Consider the following 16,479-nt stretch of genomic DNA (forward strand, 5'->3'; position numbering starts at 1 on the left):
ACGACAACATCCATAACAAACTAGAGAGCGTCCTCACTTTCAAAACATTGTTAAATAATATTTGTGTTCACAATGGATGCTTATACTGTTTACCTAAATACGTTCAGATACGTTATGAACGCAGAACCCGCTGTGAAATCTTCATGGTGTGATATTTTTAAGTATTTACCTTCTCTTCGTCGAATGTTGTCATGCTCTGTTTGCGGTAATATTCTTCGAAATCCTCACGGTGCTGCGAATGGTGTGTGTTTACATCACGTCTGCTACAAATGTCTCGGAGGTAAAATGATGATCAAACCCTCTTGTAGTTGGTGTAAAGATCATTCATCATTTAAAGAGAATAAGAAACTGCGGGTTTTGGTTTTGTGCTTCAAGCGATTGTGCGCTTACATTTCGAATTCAAGACTTGGAACTGCTATCCTCTCTTCGTCTATCAACAATGGTCACGACAATGAAGTAGAAAATACACAAAAAGCTTTAAAAGATGCTGAGCGGTTTGAGGATGAATATGAGCTAACTCCTCCTCCTGTTGAACCATTGACCGTCTTGAAGCAGCGAGTGAAAGAACACAAATATCAGTTTTCTGAATACAAGCCCACAGCCTCGACGTCAGGATTAGTCAGGAAATCTAACTACTTCCCACAGCCAAGAGAGGATACTGCCGGTGTTGCTACAGTAAAGAAACAGCGAGGTCGTAGGAAAAAAAGTTTACCAAACATTGCTTTGAAACCATCTCCTAAATCAAATGCCACAATACATGTCAAGAGGTTGAAGAGAAAAGCTTTGAAAACTAGCAGGAGAAAGGTATCAGTTTCTAAATTGGAGAGAAAGATCACCTCAGCAAAAGGTTCACCACGTCATAGAAACAGAGTGTATGATACACAAGGAGGTTTGTTAATATCTCAGCGACCGCATAGACAATTATCCGGAAAGTTTAGTGTAGGGCAATTGTGGAGAGAGACATTTTTGGAGGAGCAGTTACCTGAACCAGAGATTTATCCTGATTCGGGAATTGAAGTTGGCAATTCAAGTGACCAGGATCATGGTTCACAGTCACCAAGGTCAACAACTCTACAAGGAAAAGAGGAAAAATTGCCCTCCAATCCAACAACAATTTCAAACAATGAAACTATTCATCCAATTCGCGATACTAGACTCCATCCCATTTCAACAGATAATCTCAAAGACAACTTGGCCTCGTTTAAATCTCCTGTAACTCTCAATACTATTAAATCATCAGACCTAAATGATATGTTGAAGCGCAAGCCTAAATTAACTCTCAAAATACCCAAGAAAAGATTCAAAAAGATACCTGAAAAGCGTGGCCCACAAGGAACTTTTTTGCGGAAAATTACAGAAGAAGAGGTTAATTCCTCACCATCAACAAAACTTATCGCTGATCATGAAAATTCTGGAGGCAGATACAGTGGTCCAGGTATTCGAACACGAATTAAGGACTCGTTAAAGCAGAGAAAGGACATCTGTAGATGTGCTCGTTTCAAGCGACCAAACCAGCTGACATGCTTTGGACAGAAATGTCCTTGTTATCGAGACAGAAAAGCTTGCGTGAGTTGTTTGTGTAACGGCTGTAAGAACCCGCGTCGTCACTCATCGGATTCAGCCCCACCTTTGATGCATATGTCCAAAACTACAAAGGACTCTCAATGTTTGAGTCCTGACTTAGATCTGAGCATGCCTCGCCTCTCTCCCATTCCACGGATGTGAAAATAGTTTGGCAGAAACGTGTGTCGTCTGTCATGAAAAGAATTGTTATGCTATAATTTGGGAGAGATTCCAAGTGCGTCTGCCACTTATATTACTAACAGTAAATACATATATATATATTATGTATATATATTTATGTATAGTTGCTCACCTTGAATTAAAGTCTTTTTTATTCAGAGAAAGAAACATATTGACCTTTGTTCATAATTTATACCAGATAAATTTTGCATCTACAATTAGGGTCTTATTTTGATAGGGTTTTATTTTTAAATGTGTTGGAAGCATTTGAATTATCGCCATAATTATAATGTTATTGCAATAGGAAATATCAATTTTTATTACCTTTTTTTTTATATATATTACCTGCCACTGAACAAGTCCTTGATGGTTTCTGTAATCATTCTTAACTCACTCAACCCTAACACCGATTATATCCATATTTTGCCCAGGTTACTTTTACTTCCATGCCTGTTTATTACATTTTTCTGAGACAAATTATAGGCGTAGTATCAAAGTTAATGTTTTTAGGTTTTACATGTTAATGATAGTTTAATAAAGCTATATATGTACATGTCTATTTTTAATACATTTTTTCCAATTTTGAAAAGTAGGAAAAATCTCTAGGATTGAGTGAGTTAAGCTTTTTTTTTTAATGTGAAAATTGACACAAAACTCAAGAGTTTTGTTTGCTTTTTTTTTTTTTACGTCCATTCATCCTTCTCATGCCTTCATGTTGATATTGATAATTATTGTTGTAATCCCAGTGAACAAATAACAGTTATACTTCATTGCCATGGATTGCTGTTTGTGGTGTATTCCTCGCTATATGATAATGTTAATATATTATTTTCTTTACTCACTTATTAAATATTCATTATGAATGACATGAAATATTGATTCTGTGACGCTGATGTAGAACACGACACTTTCACAAATTAAAAAGCAGGCACTGGTGGAAGATAAAAATCTGGAAAGATGTATATATCAGTGCCAAAGCAGAAAGAAAGGAAAAAAAATCAGCCTGGCACGGCACTCCTGTCATGTCAGGCTGATAATTTTCTTGTAGTTACTGTTCAGGGCTGAGAATCTTCCACCTAAGGGCAGATTTCCACCTAATTGGTGGTATATCTCTGCCCATCACCATCACAATTCCGCATTTTAAAAAGACTCAAAACAACCACGACATCAAAATCCCAACCACCAGTGGTACTACAACCACCACTACATCTATCATCATCCCTACAACCACCACTACATCTATCATCATCCCTACAACCACCACTACAACAACCATGAAATCATCCCTACCACCACTACTACTGCAACCACCATCACATCATCATCCCTACCACCACCACTACTACAACTACAACCACCACTACAACAACTACCACCACCACTACTACTACAACTACCACCACGACTACCACAACTGCCACCACATCATCCAGTGATGATAATGTTCCGATGTTTTTGCAGTGTCAAACATTTTTCTTTGAAAAAATCATGTCTTGTGTCAAATTTTGACACCTGTGCTCATTGCATAAATTAAGGTATTTTTATGCCGTCAGCCAGGGTGACACAATGCCAGTGATGTCCTTGGATGAGCAGATGCTGGTTAGGGATTGGAAAAGAAAAAATAGAAAATCCATTCAAACTCTCTTTCTAGCTCTCTCTCTCTCTCTCTCTCTCTCTCTCTCTCTCTCTCTCTTCTCTCTTCTCTCTCTCTCTCTCTCTCCCTCTCTCTCTCCTCTCTCTCTCTCTCTCTCTCTCTCTCTCTCCTCTCTCCCCTCTCTCCCCTCTCTCTCTCTCTCCCCCTCTCTCTCCCCCTCTCTCTCTCTCTCCCCTCTCTCTCCCTCTCTCTCTCTCTCTTCTCTCTCTCTCTCCTCTCTCTCTCTCTCTCTCCTCTCTCTCTCTCTCTCTCTCTCTCCATGTTATGTTTTTTAGAACTAATTTTTATATAGAAATATAAAATATTACAATAAGCAAGGGTGGCGATCGACTCGGAAGGCAATTGTTCAAATTATTTTTTAATTTGCTGTTTTCCCTTTCTTTGGATAGACTATGTTTTGCAAGCTACATATTAGATATTCAAGAGTCTAATTTATAAACTGCGTAACCACCAGGTTGCAGGTATTGTAGTGTGCTTTGTAAAGTAAAATCAAATACTTTCTAGCCTATGAGCCAAAAATTTATCAGCGGTATGATTAATATTGTAGCCTTTAACTCCCTGAACCCTATCACCGACTACATCCGTAGTTTACCCGGGTTATTGACCCCTGCCAATTTATTACATTTTTATGAGACAAATTATAGGCGTAGTATGAAAGTTAATGTTTTTAGTTTTTGCATGTTAGTGGTCGTTGAATAAAACTATCTATGTACATGCTCATTTTTAATACATTTTTCGAATTTTGAGAAGTAGCAAAAATCTCTAGGATTGAGTGAGTTAAAATCATTATCGGGAAAGGACAATTCATGAAATATTTATAAAAGGAGTATATTATATAATGTGTATGTAACGATCACATTGTATATGTAATTTTTGCATTTCCACTTGAGTTTGCCAGGTCCCTTTTTGACAAATTGATATTATCATCACTGATCAGCATCCCTACCAACACTACTACTACAACTACCACCACATCATCATCCCTACCAACACTACTACTACAACTACCACCACATCATCATCCCTACCACCACTACTACTACAACTACCACCACATCATCATCCCTAGCACCACTACTATTACAACTACCACCACATCATCATCCCTACCACAACCACTACTACAACTACCACCACCACATCATCATCCCTACTACCACTACTACTACAACCACCACTACATCATCATCCCTACCACCACAACTACAACAACCACCACCATATCATCATCCCTACCACCACCACTACTACAACTATTACCACATCATCATCCCTACCACCACCACTACAACAACCACCACCACATCATCATCCCTACTACCACTACTACTACAACCACCACTACATCATCATCCCTACCACCACAACTACAACAACCACCACCATATCATCATCCCTACCACCACCACTACTATTACAACTACCACCATATCATCATCCCTACCACCACCACTACTACAACTACCACCATATCATCATCCCTACCACCACTACTACTACAACTACCACCATATCATCATCCCTACCACCACAACTACTACAACTACCACCACATCATCATCCCTACCACCTTTACTACTACAGCTACTACCATATCATCATCCCTACCACCACTACTACTACAACCACCACCACATCATCATCCCTACTACCACTACTACTACAACTACCACTACATCATCATCCCTACTACCAATACAATTACAACCACCACCACATCATTATCCGTACTACCACTACTACATCATCATCAACCCTACAATCGCTACTACTAAATCCACCACCACATCATCATCCCTACCACCACACCACATCTTCATCCCTACCACCAATACAACTACAACCACCACACATCATCATCCCTACAACCACCACAACATCAATCCTACCACAACTACTACAACCACCACCACATCATCATCCCCAGAACCTCTACAACTACAACCACTACATCATCTTCCCTACCACCACTACTACTACAACCACCACCACACCATTATCCCTACCACCACCATTACTACAACCACATTATGTTGTAATTACACTTTCACCTTTTGAAATTCCTACAAGTGGTGTCAGAAATTGCTGTGAGACACATTATTTTGGATTGCATGTATGGGTCTAGATCTGCGTTGAATAATTTCCTCCTTTTTTGTAACCAGTCATTCTCACCCCTGCTGTTACTGTTACCTTCACACTTTTTCAGACACTACACTTTTGGTTACTTGGACAACATCTTTAATATTTATTTATTTTTACTAATAAAAACTTATATCATAAAAGAAAACTTCAGTTAAGCGAATAATCAATACCGTTTTAATAGTTACCCTGAAGGCCAAATCTGGACACTTCCGATGCAAATTATGCTGGCTTTACTCCGTTTTATCAGAATCTTTTTTCTCATGATAAAACTATTTCACTATTCTCTGCACTCTAGTCTTGTGTTGATTTGATTTACCATAAAATACATTTATTTAGAGCCACAATACCAATGGCAGCTTATGCTGTGTTACGGTTTGCCCACTCCCTAAACTTAGGGCCACTGGTCAATTCACCCAACAAGAAATGGGTTGTTGGATCTTATTTAGATCTACTGAAAGTGAAGAGAGATGTGATGTAGAAAGGTGCTGGTCCCTCTTATTTAACATTATTTCATTGACAAGACATGGCATTGCCAAATGTTTGTTCAGAGACATGGAACTTAATAAGCAATTTTCTTTTTCGCACTGCATCTTGATAATTTTTTAGGCTAAAAATGATAAGAATAGACATTCAATATATTATATATATACTTATCAACAATAGAAAATGTATGAATTTGTCTTCTCAACGTTTTGTCCTAGATTAGGTTCTGGGTGGGGATCCTGGCCTCCCATAGTGGGCAGGGAGGTACATGCTGTGTCTTCTATCCCCCCATACCCGTTTTCCAATTGTTTCCTGTCGTTGTCTTGAAATGAGATTACTTAGTTTTGTCCTGGCCCCGGCATGTTGGCCTTACTGAGAGGGAAACAGTCAAATGTATAGTTGTAGTTTTGGGAGATGATATTTTTTTCCTTGTAAATCATCTCTCTGTTATGCATTGTATTATGTTTAGTTTACATATTATATTATATGATTGGTAAACATTTGAGTGTATTCCTCTTAGTTGGGACCTGTGCTTGTGTCTGGATGAGACTTTTAGGTATCTCAAACTAAGTACTTTGACGGTGTGCTCTTGGAATCTACATCTGTTACTGTTCCCTATTTGAACCAATTCCCCTTTGTCTTACCTTTTCTTTTGTGCTTTAATTGTAATTCTAGAACTTTTAACTATCCCATTTTCTTCCTTTTTACTGGCGCTGATATGACCTTAATGTGTTGCAAGCGCCGTAAAACCCTTAAAAACAAAACAAAAACAATAGATAAGGTTTGGTGATGAAAAAGAAAAATGTTTTTGAATGCCTTTCTTTTTTTTTTTTTTTTGATTACGGTTATGGTGGAAAACCTTGATTTATTTCAATTAATATTCATAGAAATGTCATTTTTGCATGCACATCAACTTTTTAACTCCCATAGCGGGCAGGGAGGTACACACTGTGTCTTCTATCCCCTTATATCTGTTTTCCAACATGCTTTCTGTCTTTGTCTTGGAATGAGATTACTTGAGTTTTTTTCCTGGCCCTGGTCGGAGTCCTGGCTGGGAGGGAAACAGTCGAATGCATAGTTATTGTTTTGGGAGATGATATTTTTTTCCTTGTAAATCATCTCTCTGTTATGTATTAGTATATTTGTTATTTTTTAATGTATAATGTAAGTATTTGAGTGTGTTCCTCTTTGATGGATTTTGTTCTTCTGTCCAGATGGGACTTATAGGTGATCTCAAACTAAGTACATTGGTGATATGCTCTTGGAATCTACATCTAATCCCTATTTGTTCCCAGTTCCCCTTTGTCTTACTTTCTCTTGGATGCTTCAATTGTAATTCTAGAACTTTTTACTATCCCATTTTCTTCCTTTTTACTGGCGCTGATATAACCTAAATGTGTTGCAAGCGCCGTAAAACACTTAAAAACAAACAAAACAACTTTTTAAAATGTAGGAAACGGAAATATTAGTTTAGAGGTGATATAAAATTTAAAGAAAAAAGGTCATTTAAGGTTACTTATGTTAAGTTCATATATATGATTTTATTTCAATATTTCATAACAAATGGCTATCGTTACTTTAAAAGGAAATGAAACTGTGAGATGCGAATTGATTATAAAATATAATCATTTCACTATAAACGAATGACATGTTATTTTATCATTTCAAATTTCTTTATATATCTATTCCTATTACTGTTCATTATTGTATATCATGACTTTGTTATTTCTGTTAAGAACGCTGTGATTGCTTGTTTTCGCATTTTGAAATATTTACACATTGTTATATCATGTTGATTATTATTATTACGATTATTATTATTATTATTATTATTATTATTATTATTATTATTATTGTTGTTTTTGTTGCTCTTGGTTACCACACTACTCACTGCCCCTTGTTGTTGATAATATGTTGATCAAACTTTTTATTGTTTTCGCTTTCTCTCTCTCTCTCTCTCTCTCTCTCTCTCTCCTCTCTCTCTCTCTCTCTCTCTCTCTCTCTCTCTCTCTCTCTCTCTCTCTCTCTCTGTATTTCTGCCTCCATTGCTATTATTATTATTATTATTATTATTATTATTATTGTTATTATTAATTTTATTATTATTAATATTATTTTTATTCTCATCGTCAATATTATATTATTATGGATATTGTTATATTGCTAGTGTTACTAGTTACAACCAAGACTAAAGTATCGTGATGCATGGCGCAGCTGTACTATTACTATGGCCTTTGCTTCATACCTCTAACAAGCACTGAGTTCCTGGGTGGGGTACCTGACATCCTGACCTGCCTCAAAGTCAAAAAAGGATTTTTTTTACTAAATTTAAAGATTAAGAAAGCTGATTATTGTATCGTCTCTCAGACCCGAGGACAGATTCTATAGGAGTAGGAGAACGATTGCTCAAATTATGGTGAAAACCACTTACTTACAGACACAAAAATAAACCTTAATGATAAATTTTCAAAATCTCCTAATTCTTAAATAATTAACTATGTGAAATTGAATTCATCCTGTTTTGTTAATAAGGGGAAACCCAAAACGTCCACATTATCTGTTTTCATTTATTAAATTGAAGCTTACATTTAATTTCACATTGTTATTTATTTTTCCAAGCTTCGAGCAGCAACATTTACATAACACTAATTCTTAACTAAAGATAGATTTTGATTTTATGCACCTTTGAAATGTCCAAAGTTTATGACTGAATATTTTTAAAAGTTGAAAGCTGGAATTCCATAATGAAATGATTAAAAGGGCAGACATCCTAGTCAATACTTTTATTTCTTCTGTTGTTTCTTCTTTTTTTTAAATACATATTTGGGGGGTGGGGGGTTGTGTCTTTTTTTGTTGGTTTATATTTTTTACTTTTTTTAGATAATATGTATACTGGCTCGATTATATTTATATTGGAGAAAATATTTATTTGTATAAATTTGACTGTATTTTCATCTTTTTTCACAGTTCACTCTGACATAGTATGTCATGTACTAGTTTGAAGCGTTGGGTAACATATTTAATACTAGTTTGAAGCGTTGGGTTACATATTTAATACTAGTTTGAAGCGTTGGGTTACATATTTAGTATGGGATCAACAGATCAATCTTTGCGTTATATATTTATCATAACATAACATACTAGTCGACCCCTTAATTAAATATGTCACCCTTTTTGTTGTTTTTTTTTGTCTATTTCGTTTTTCTTATTAATACGCGTGCTGAAATGACTTAGATGTGTTGCAAGAGCCGTAAAAACCTATTTTTAAAAAACATTTTTATTCCCAGCATATACACGTATTTCTATAGTAGCCACAAGATTTTCTCAAATGTCAGAAATGCTTTTAAATTCCTCAGAAACAAACGAACAAAACACTTGTCAAATTTTCAAAAGAAAATGTGAATAAATTAATTCGAGCCTGTTATGTTAAAGTGTGCAAGCCAGTTGTGTGAATGAACTGTGAATATTTCTCGTTATCACTGTATTATTCTGCAATAAATGTTGTTTTGTTTTTTAAAAGGATATTTTTGGGCAGGTTAAATTGTCATTGCATTTGTGATTTGATTATTAATCATTGTTTGTTTTTTAAATAATTTACACATGTTGAAGTTGAATTGTTGAATACGGTATTTTAAGAATTTAGTTTGAATTTTATCTCTGTTGTCAGCTTGGATAGTGTTTGAATTATTTTTAAACATTAGTCTCTCCCATAGTGGGCAGGGAGGTACATACTGTGTCTTCTATCCCCTTATATCTGTTTTCCAACATGCTTTCTGTCTTTGTCTTGGAATGAGATTACTTGGTTTTGGCCAGATGCCCTGGCTGAGAAGGAAGCAGTCGAATGTATAGTTAGTTTTGGGAGATGATGTTTTTTTCATTGCAAATCATCTCTCTGTTATGCACTGTATTATGCTCTCTTTATATTATATATGATTTGTAAAACATTTGAGTGTGTTCCTCTTAGCGGGGGCCTGTGCTTGTGTCTGGATGAGACTTTTAGTGATCTCAAACTAAGTACTTTGATAGAGTGCTTTTGGAATCTTCACCTGTTTCTTATTTGAACCAATTTCCCTTTGTCTTCCCTTTTCTCGGATGCTTTATTGTAATTCTAGAACTTTTTACTATCCCATTTTCTTCCTTTTTATTGGCACTGATATGACCTTGATGTGTTGCAAGCGCCGTAAAACCCTTAAAAACATAAAAAAACAAAAACAAACACTAGTCTCATACTGATTTTTTAAACAGATCCACAATGTGGATAGCTCATACGGTAGAGTCATGATCTCTCTGGCCGGGCGGAGTTGTTGTACCAGTAATGTAAGGTTGCGGGTTCGAGCCCCCATCACCGCTGCAAAGTTTTTATTCTCTTGTTTTCTGGCACTTTCCTACTCACATCATTTCTTGGCTTTATCAGGATTCCATTGTATTCATTGAAGTCCATAAACATTTACTGATGCCTCATGTAAACTTTAACACATTTTTAAAATGAAAGTTTTTTCATAGAGTTATTTTTATTGGATGGGGGGTGGGTAGTTCTTTTTTTTCCCCCAAATCCAGCCACATTTAAATCTTTTTCTGCAGGGTTAGACTAAGTTTTTATAACAAAATTTCAAAGAAATCAAGATGAATGAATTTTATTTTTTTTACTTAAAATCTTTTTTTAGCACTGTACATGTTTTATTGACACGGAAATGTTTCATTTGACGTGGAATATCAAGATTGAATGCATTTGGGAGAATCTCTTAAACCTAAACGTGTTAAATGAAGAGTTTCGATCATTCTCCACTGACAGATACAATGTCTCATTTTGGTGAATTCATGGCAAATCCGAGCACACTTTTAATAGTTTTATCATTGGTTCGATTTGAATAGCATAATCAGGCCTATACAATGTCAGACAATTGTCAGATGCATGGGTGCAAGAGTGCCGGCTACTGCCGGCTGATTGGATTACCGAAAAAAAAACGTCGCCGGCTTTTTGCGATTTGGATTTGATTGATTTTTGTTTGTTTTTTTTTGTTTGTTTTTTTTTAATTGTGCAACTTGTGACAAGAAACTTAACAAATTACTGCATTATAATCTTTGGATTAAACATACAACAATTGTGGACTACTATTATGAAGACTAGATGAATCTTGCAGGCTCTTTAAGATTATATGTCTGGTCATAAGTCGACTTGCAGGCTTTTTGAGGTCCAGTTGCTTGCACCCATGGATATCTGACAATATCTTCAAAATCTTTTTACTCTATTTAACATCAGTTTGTACTTTATGTCAGCACATTGACTTAAACTTTAAGTTAAAGTTAAAGCAAAGGTGCATTATGTTCCATAAACAATTTTCAGATAATTTTGTGGGTTGTTACTAAACAGGTCTGCATAATCGGTATAGCCGCAGTTATTGCTTCTCCTGTTCATTTTATACACATGTTGAATTTATTGAAATAGATAAACAAACGATCTTGTTATTTTAATTCTTTCACAACTGTTGTTTTATTCGAAGGAATGATTTTACAAATTTTGACTTATAGATTAATATCATATTGAATGTTCCATTATCGCCTGTTGCTTAACTGTCTGTGTCTGCATTTCATGCAATGAATGACATTTGCTTTGATGCAAACTAACTACAGTGGAGTCCACATAAAGTCAACACTCTTAAATTCAACTTCTGCTTAAAGTCAACAACCTTTCTTGGTCCCAGATTGTCTGTTCTTTATTCAAGTGTGTTCCATTGTTAATGGATAATCCCAACCTTGCTTAGAGTCGACCAACTTTTCTGGTCCAGCGGTGTTGACTTTATCAGGATTCACTGTATGTTTTTTCCTTACATATCATCTCTGTATAGGTCTTTAACATGTTATTATTACTACTTCTTCTACTACTACTACTACTACTACTACTACTACTACTACTACTACTACTACTACTACTACTACTACTACTACTACTACTACTACTACTTCTACTGTTATTATTATTAATACTTCTCGTACTTATTCTGTTACTACTACTTTTTCCAATTTTACAATTCAAATGTCTTTTATCTTCCATTATTTTCTAGTAGGTTCCTGTTTCTTCACACATTGAGCTCTCTTTCCACCCTGATCACTCCCCTGGGACACCCTACCCACTACCCAAGCTACGCTAAAGTTTCTTTTACGTTCCTTTACGAAGCCTCTCCATTTTCACTCTTCCATTCGTATTATAGCTACATTTGCTTGAGACGAAGTGAGACTTGATTTCTTCTGTTCTCGTTTTCTAGGGTATGCATTTATCACAGATTCTGTTCCTTAGTTGTTTCCAACACAGTGAACACGATGAAGAGGACAGCACACGTGTACACAGTAATTTTGTAGTTCTCGATGGTTTCTATGATTAGTAGGAGTGAACAAAGCTCACAAAATCAAACATTTCATTGAAACAACAAGCCACAACACTGAGAAACCAGTCATGTAAGGTAGAGGTCTTTGTAATTATTCTTTGTCCACCAATTAAGGGTTTGAATTTGGATTCTCTCAATATGACTTTTACTGGTGGTGAACTAAACTAGACATGTCACACAGCGTTGAAATATCCCAACAAACAAACAAAAGAAAAAAGATCAATTAGAATTGGCTTGTGGAATCTTCTGTTTCCTTTATTGGAACAGGTTCCCTTTGTCTGCCTTTTTCTTTCTTGTGTTGCAAGCGCCGTAAAACCCTTAAAAACAATAAAAACAAAACTCTGTCTGCCTTTCATGCAATGAATGACATTTGCTTTGATGCAAACTAACTACAGTGGAGTCCGCATTAAGTCAACACTGCTAAATTCAATTTCTGCTTAAAGTCAACAACCTTTGTTGGTCCCAGATTGTCTGTTCTTTATTCAAGTGTGTTCCATCGATAACTTCACATCAACAGCTTTCCTCTGTCACCATCTTCTTTTTTCACTGACAATGAAATGATCTAATACTAATAGTGTTGCAATCACCTTAATTAAAACCCCCACAACAAGCACTCAGATCAGATTGTGTTTTTTAATAATGAAATTGAGGAATCTCACTCAGTAAATCCGTTTATGATTATAAAATATAAAGGCATTTTATTTTTTATTATTGTGCAGATATGTGGCTAACAAATGTAATACATATCTGGGAAAGGGATCCAGCAACTTTTCTCTCATTTCATACTTTTCCAACATGACTAGCTGTAAAAAATATTTAGAAGTGAAATTAAAGTTTGATATATCCCGAAGATGTACAAAAAGGGTTGATTTAATCATTTATGACAAGAACTCATTTTTGATAAAGATTGACCTTCTAGCTAAACTTGTCAATATCTCAGTTCAAACCTTTTCATCATCCGACTGAATTTGTCATTCACTAATATTTGCTCTTTACAAGAAAAATTGTCAGGCTTTTTCAATGTTAGCAAAGGGCATCCATGTTTTCTGAAATGACCTTGAACTTGAAGTATTTCAGGCGCTGTAAATATCCTAAAAATAACAAAATGATGTTTTTATATAAATTAATTTCGCTTTTATGTCATGAAAATTGAACTGATTGTTATATTGTTCACTATTACATGTGTTAAAAAAAAATAAATATGCATCTGTACCGTTGACATTTTTGGAAACTATTTTGTTTCCTTGTTTTTAGTGAATACTTTTAATATTTCAAGTCGGGTTTTCTTGGGATTTTTCTCTCCACGTTATGTATAATTTTATAAATGACATGTTTTGAAAATGTTTTTTCTGCATATTACGTAATTGCATTTAATTCGGTCTTAACACAACACATCACCTCCCATCTCCTAATTTTTGCTATGTTTTTTTTTTTAAACTTATAGATGTTTTTTCACATTGCCACAAGTTGATTTAATCAAAGAACAAAGTTTATTTTTTCAGGTCATTTTGTGTTGTACCGTTAGATCAAGTGTAGATTTAAACACTTCATTATTTCGTTTTATAATCGACTGTTGCAGTGTCTGAAATTTTTAGGTTTTTAAGATTTCTTTTTTTCTCTTATCTTTTAAGTGATTTAAAGGAGAGAGAAAAATGTTTTTTCACTGTAAATGAAAAGACAGCATCTGGGTTATCAAACTCTTCATTTTTTTTTTTCCTTCAATTAGATAGTATTTGTTAATATATACACTGGTGAGTTTGTATCTACTTTTAGTTGGGGTTTTTTTTGGTAGCATTTTTAGTGAGTGTAGTCAAATAGATTGATATAGATAATCATTTATTGTTGTTTGATATAATATTGTATAATGATGTGAAGCGATTGGAAACATTAAGAGGATCAAATCCTATATAAAAGCTTGTGTTTTTTTAATGTAAATTATTCATTGCAATGAGTGAGTCCTGGACACAGTCAACGCTTTATTGGCCAGGGCTAATTACTCATTATGTTGGAATAATCATGAATGTTGAACACATTTTTTATTAACCAAAAAAAAAAAAAGATTATTAATCATTATTTTTAAAACAATTGAATAACAAGGCTAAGAGAATTGTATTAAAAATCACTAGAAAATTTTACTATTGGGGAAAGAGTATTTTTTTAACACGGCTTGGATTAGACTCTAATAATTTAGCGTTAAGCAATGCTGATGGTTTTCCTCGGATCCGCAAATCCGCGATTTTTGAGTCAGAGGAGGAATTTCCTCTTTTTTTTTAAAATTATATTTCCCTCGATCAAATGTACTGGCAGTGAGAGATTTGATGTGTGGTGGAACAAATAGTAGTGCGGGGCGGTCCTTGGCAAGCTTAAGGACCACGGTCCTACGGTCCTTGGGAAATGAAGACCGCAAGGACCGGTCTCTAGACCGGTCCGTTCATTCTTGAACCGTTAAAGACCGCTACACGATGAAAACCGTGGCCTACAGGAGTAAAACACACGGAGTAGTCACACTCATTTCAAATTGTAACCTAATTAGAGAAGAGGGGTGATGCCTTCTTTATTTGCTCACCGTACTTCATTGTTACTTCGATAATTTAATAAAATTTGAAATTTATCCCCATTAACGGAGATAATGGCATCGCCCAAGGCGTTGATCGAGTTGTTCGTGGCGTTGATACACACACGCAACTCCTACCCCCCCCCCCCCCCCCCCACACACACACACACATTAGAGGGCAGCGAGCATTGAAGAGTAAGAGAGAGACGTGAAGTTATAATAAGAGGGGGTGGATGAGGTGATAAGAGGGGTCGATGGTGACTTTTCGCCAGATCTAACAAACTCAGCTACCCATTCATTGCTGAGTAGACAGGGATTCAGAAAAAAATCGACTGCACCCGGGATCGATCTCTGGCCCTTTGCGTATAAAGAGAGTGCTCTATCAACTGAGCTATCGGGGTCCCCAAATATTCTATTGGACCTTTTAAAAATACAGACGTTATAACTGGTTTTTTTGGACGGAAGAAACTAATGAAACTCATATTACTTGATTAGTTAAAACACCAAACGAAATTTTAATATTATTGTATTATTTTAAATGACAACAATGCGATAGAAAGGAGTGGCGACAAGAGATGGACAAAAGAAAACAAAAAATCAGACTTGCAACTTGCTAGGTTCGACACACACACACACACACACACACACACACACATCTTTAGTAGTCACATACATTTCAAACAATAACCCATTAGAGAAGAGGGGTCATGCCTTCATCATAGATCATTGTCATTGCGATCATTATGGTGTAGTAAATTTTGAAATTTACCCCGTATAATGGAATCGTCCAAGGCGTGCGCCTCCTGTTCCCCCCATCTCACACACGAAAGGGCGGTTTGCGGAGTGGAGGGAGGTGGTCGTCTGCCTCTATGGTCGTCTGTGTCGTTTAGTGTATGGCAAAGGGGGGTGGGTGCGATTAATTAAGTGGGATGGGTGGTGATTGGTGGAAGATAGGCAAAGGACCGAGGCAACGAATCGCTGGGGAAGTAGTATGGCGCGAGACCGTTGAAAGGTGATAAGAAGTGAGGACCGCCGGCGGTCTTCCTCTTTGGGACTGGACCACGGTTCACAGCTAAAAGACCGTGGGACCGGTCCTCGGTCCGGTCCTCAGCGCGGCACTAACAAATAGGTGCAGTTTCCCACTCACTAGACTGGGTGGGGTTCCTGCCTCCCATAGTGGGCAGGGAGTTACATACTGTGTCTTCTATCCCCCTATATCTGTTTTCCAACTAGCTGTCTGTCTTTGTCTTGGAATGAGATTACTTGGTTTTGTCCTGGCCCTGGCCGGATACCTTGACTGGGAGGGAAACAGTCAAATGCATAGTTATTGTTTTGGGAGATGATATTTTTTTCCTTGTAAATCATCTCTCTGTTATGCATTGTATTATGTTTTCTTTATAGTATATACGATTTGTAAAACATTTGAGTGTATTCCTCTTAGTGGGGACCTGCTTTTGTCTGGATGAGACTTTTAGGTAAGCTCAAACTAAGTGCTTTGATAGTGTGCTCTTGGAATCTAC

The 16,479-nt window shown here is 36.1% G+C and overlaps 1 protein-coding gene across 1 annotated transcript in view; it reads left to right on the forward strand.

The window, feature by feature from the left end:
* LOC144980764 (E3 ubiquitin-protein ligase MSL2-like) overlaps nt 1–2,916 on the forward strand; it is a 2,922-nt gene extending 6 nt beyond the window's left edge. The window contains exon 1 of the mRNA XM_078928542.1: nt 1–2,916. This exon is cut by the window's left edge and continues 6 nt beyond it. Coding sequence (XP_078784668.1) covers nt 73–1,725 — 1,653 coding nt within the window. The 5' untranslated portion in view covers nt 1–72 and the 3' untranslated portion in view covers nt 1,726–2,916.
* Nucleotides 2,917–16,479: the final 13,563 nt, after the last annotated feature.

Source organism: Berghia stephanieae, chromosome 10 (genome assembly GCF_034508935.2).
Source record: "Berghia stephanieae isolate SIO BIC M18660-M18661 chromosome 10, UCSD_Bste_1.3, whole genome shotgun sequence".
In the NCBI taxonomy this organism is placed as follows: Eukaryota; Metazoa; Mollusca; class Gastropoda; order Nudibranchia; family Aeolidiidae; genus Berghia; species Berghia stephanieae.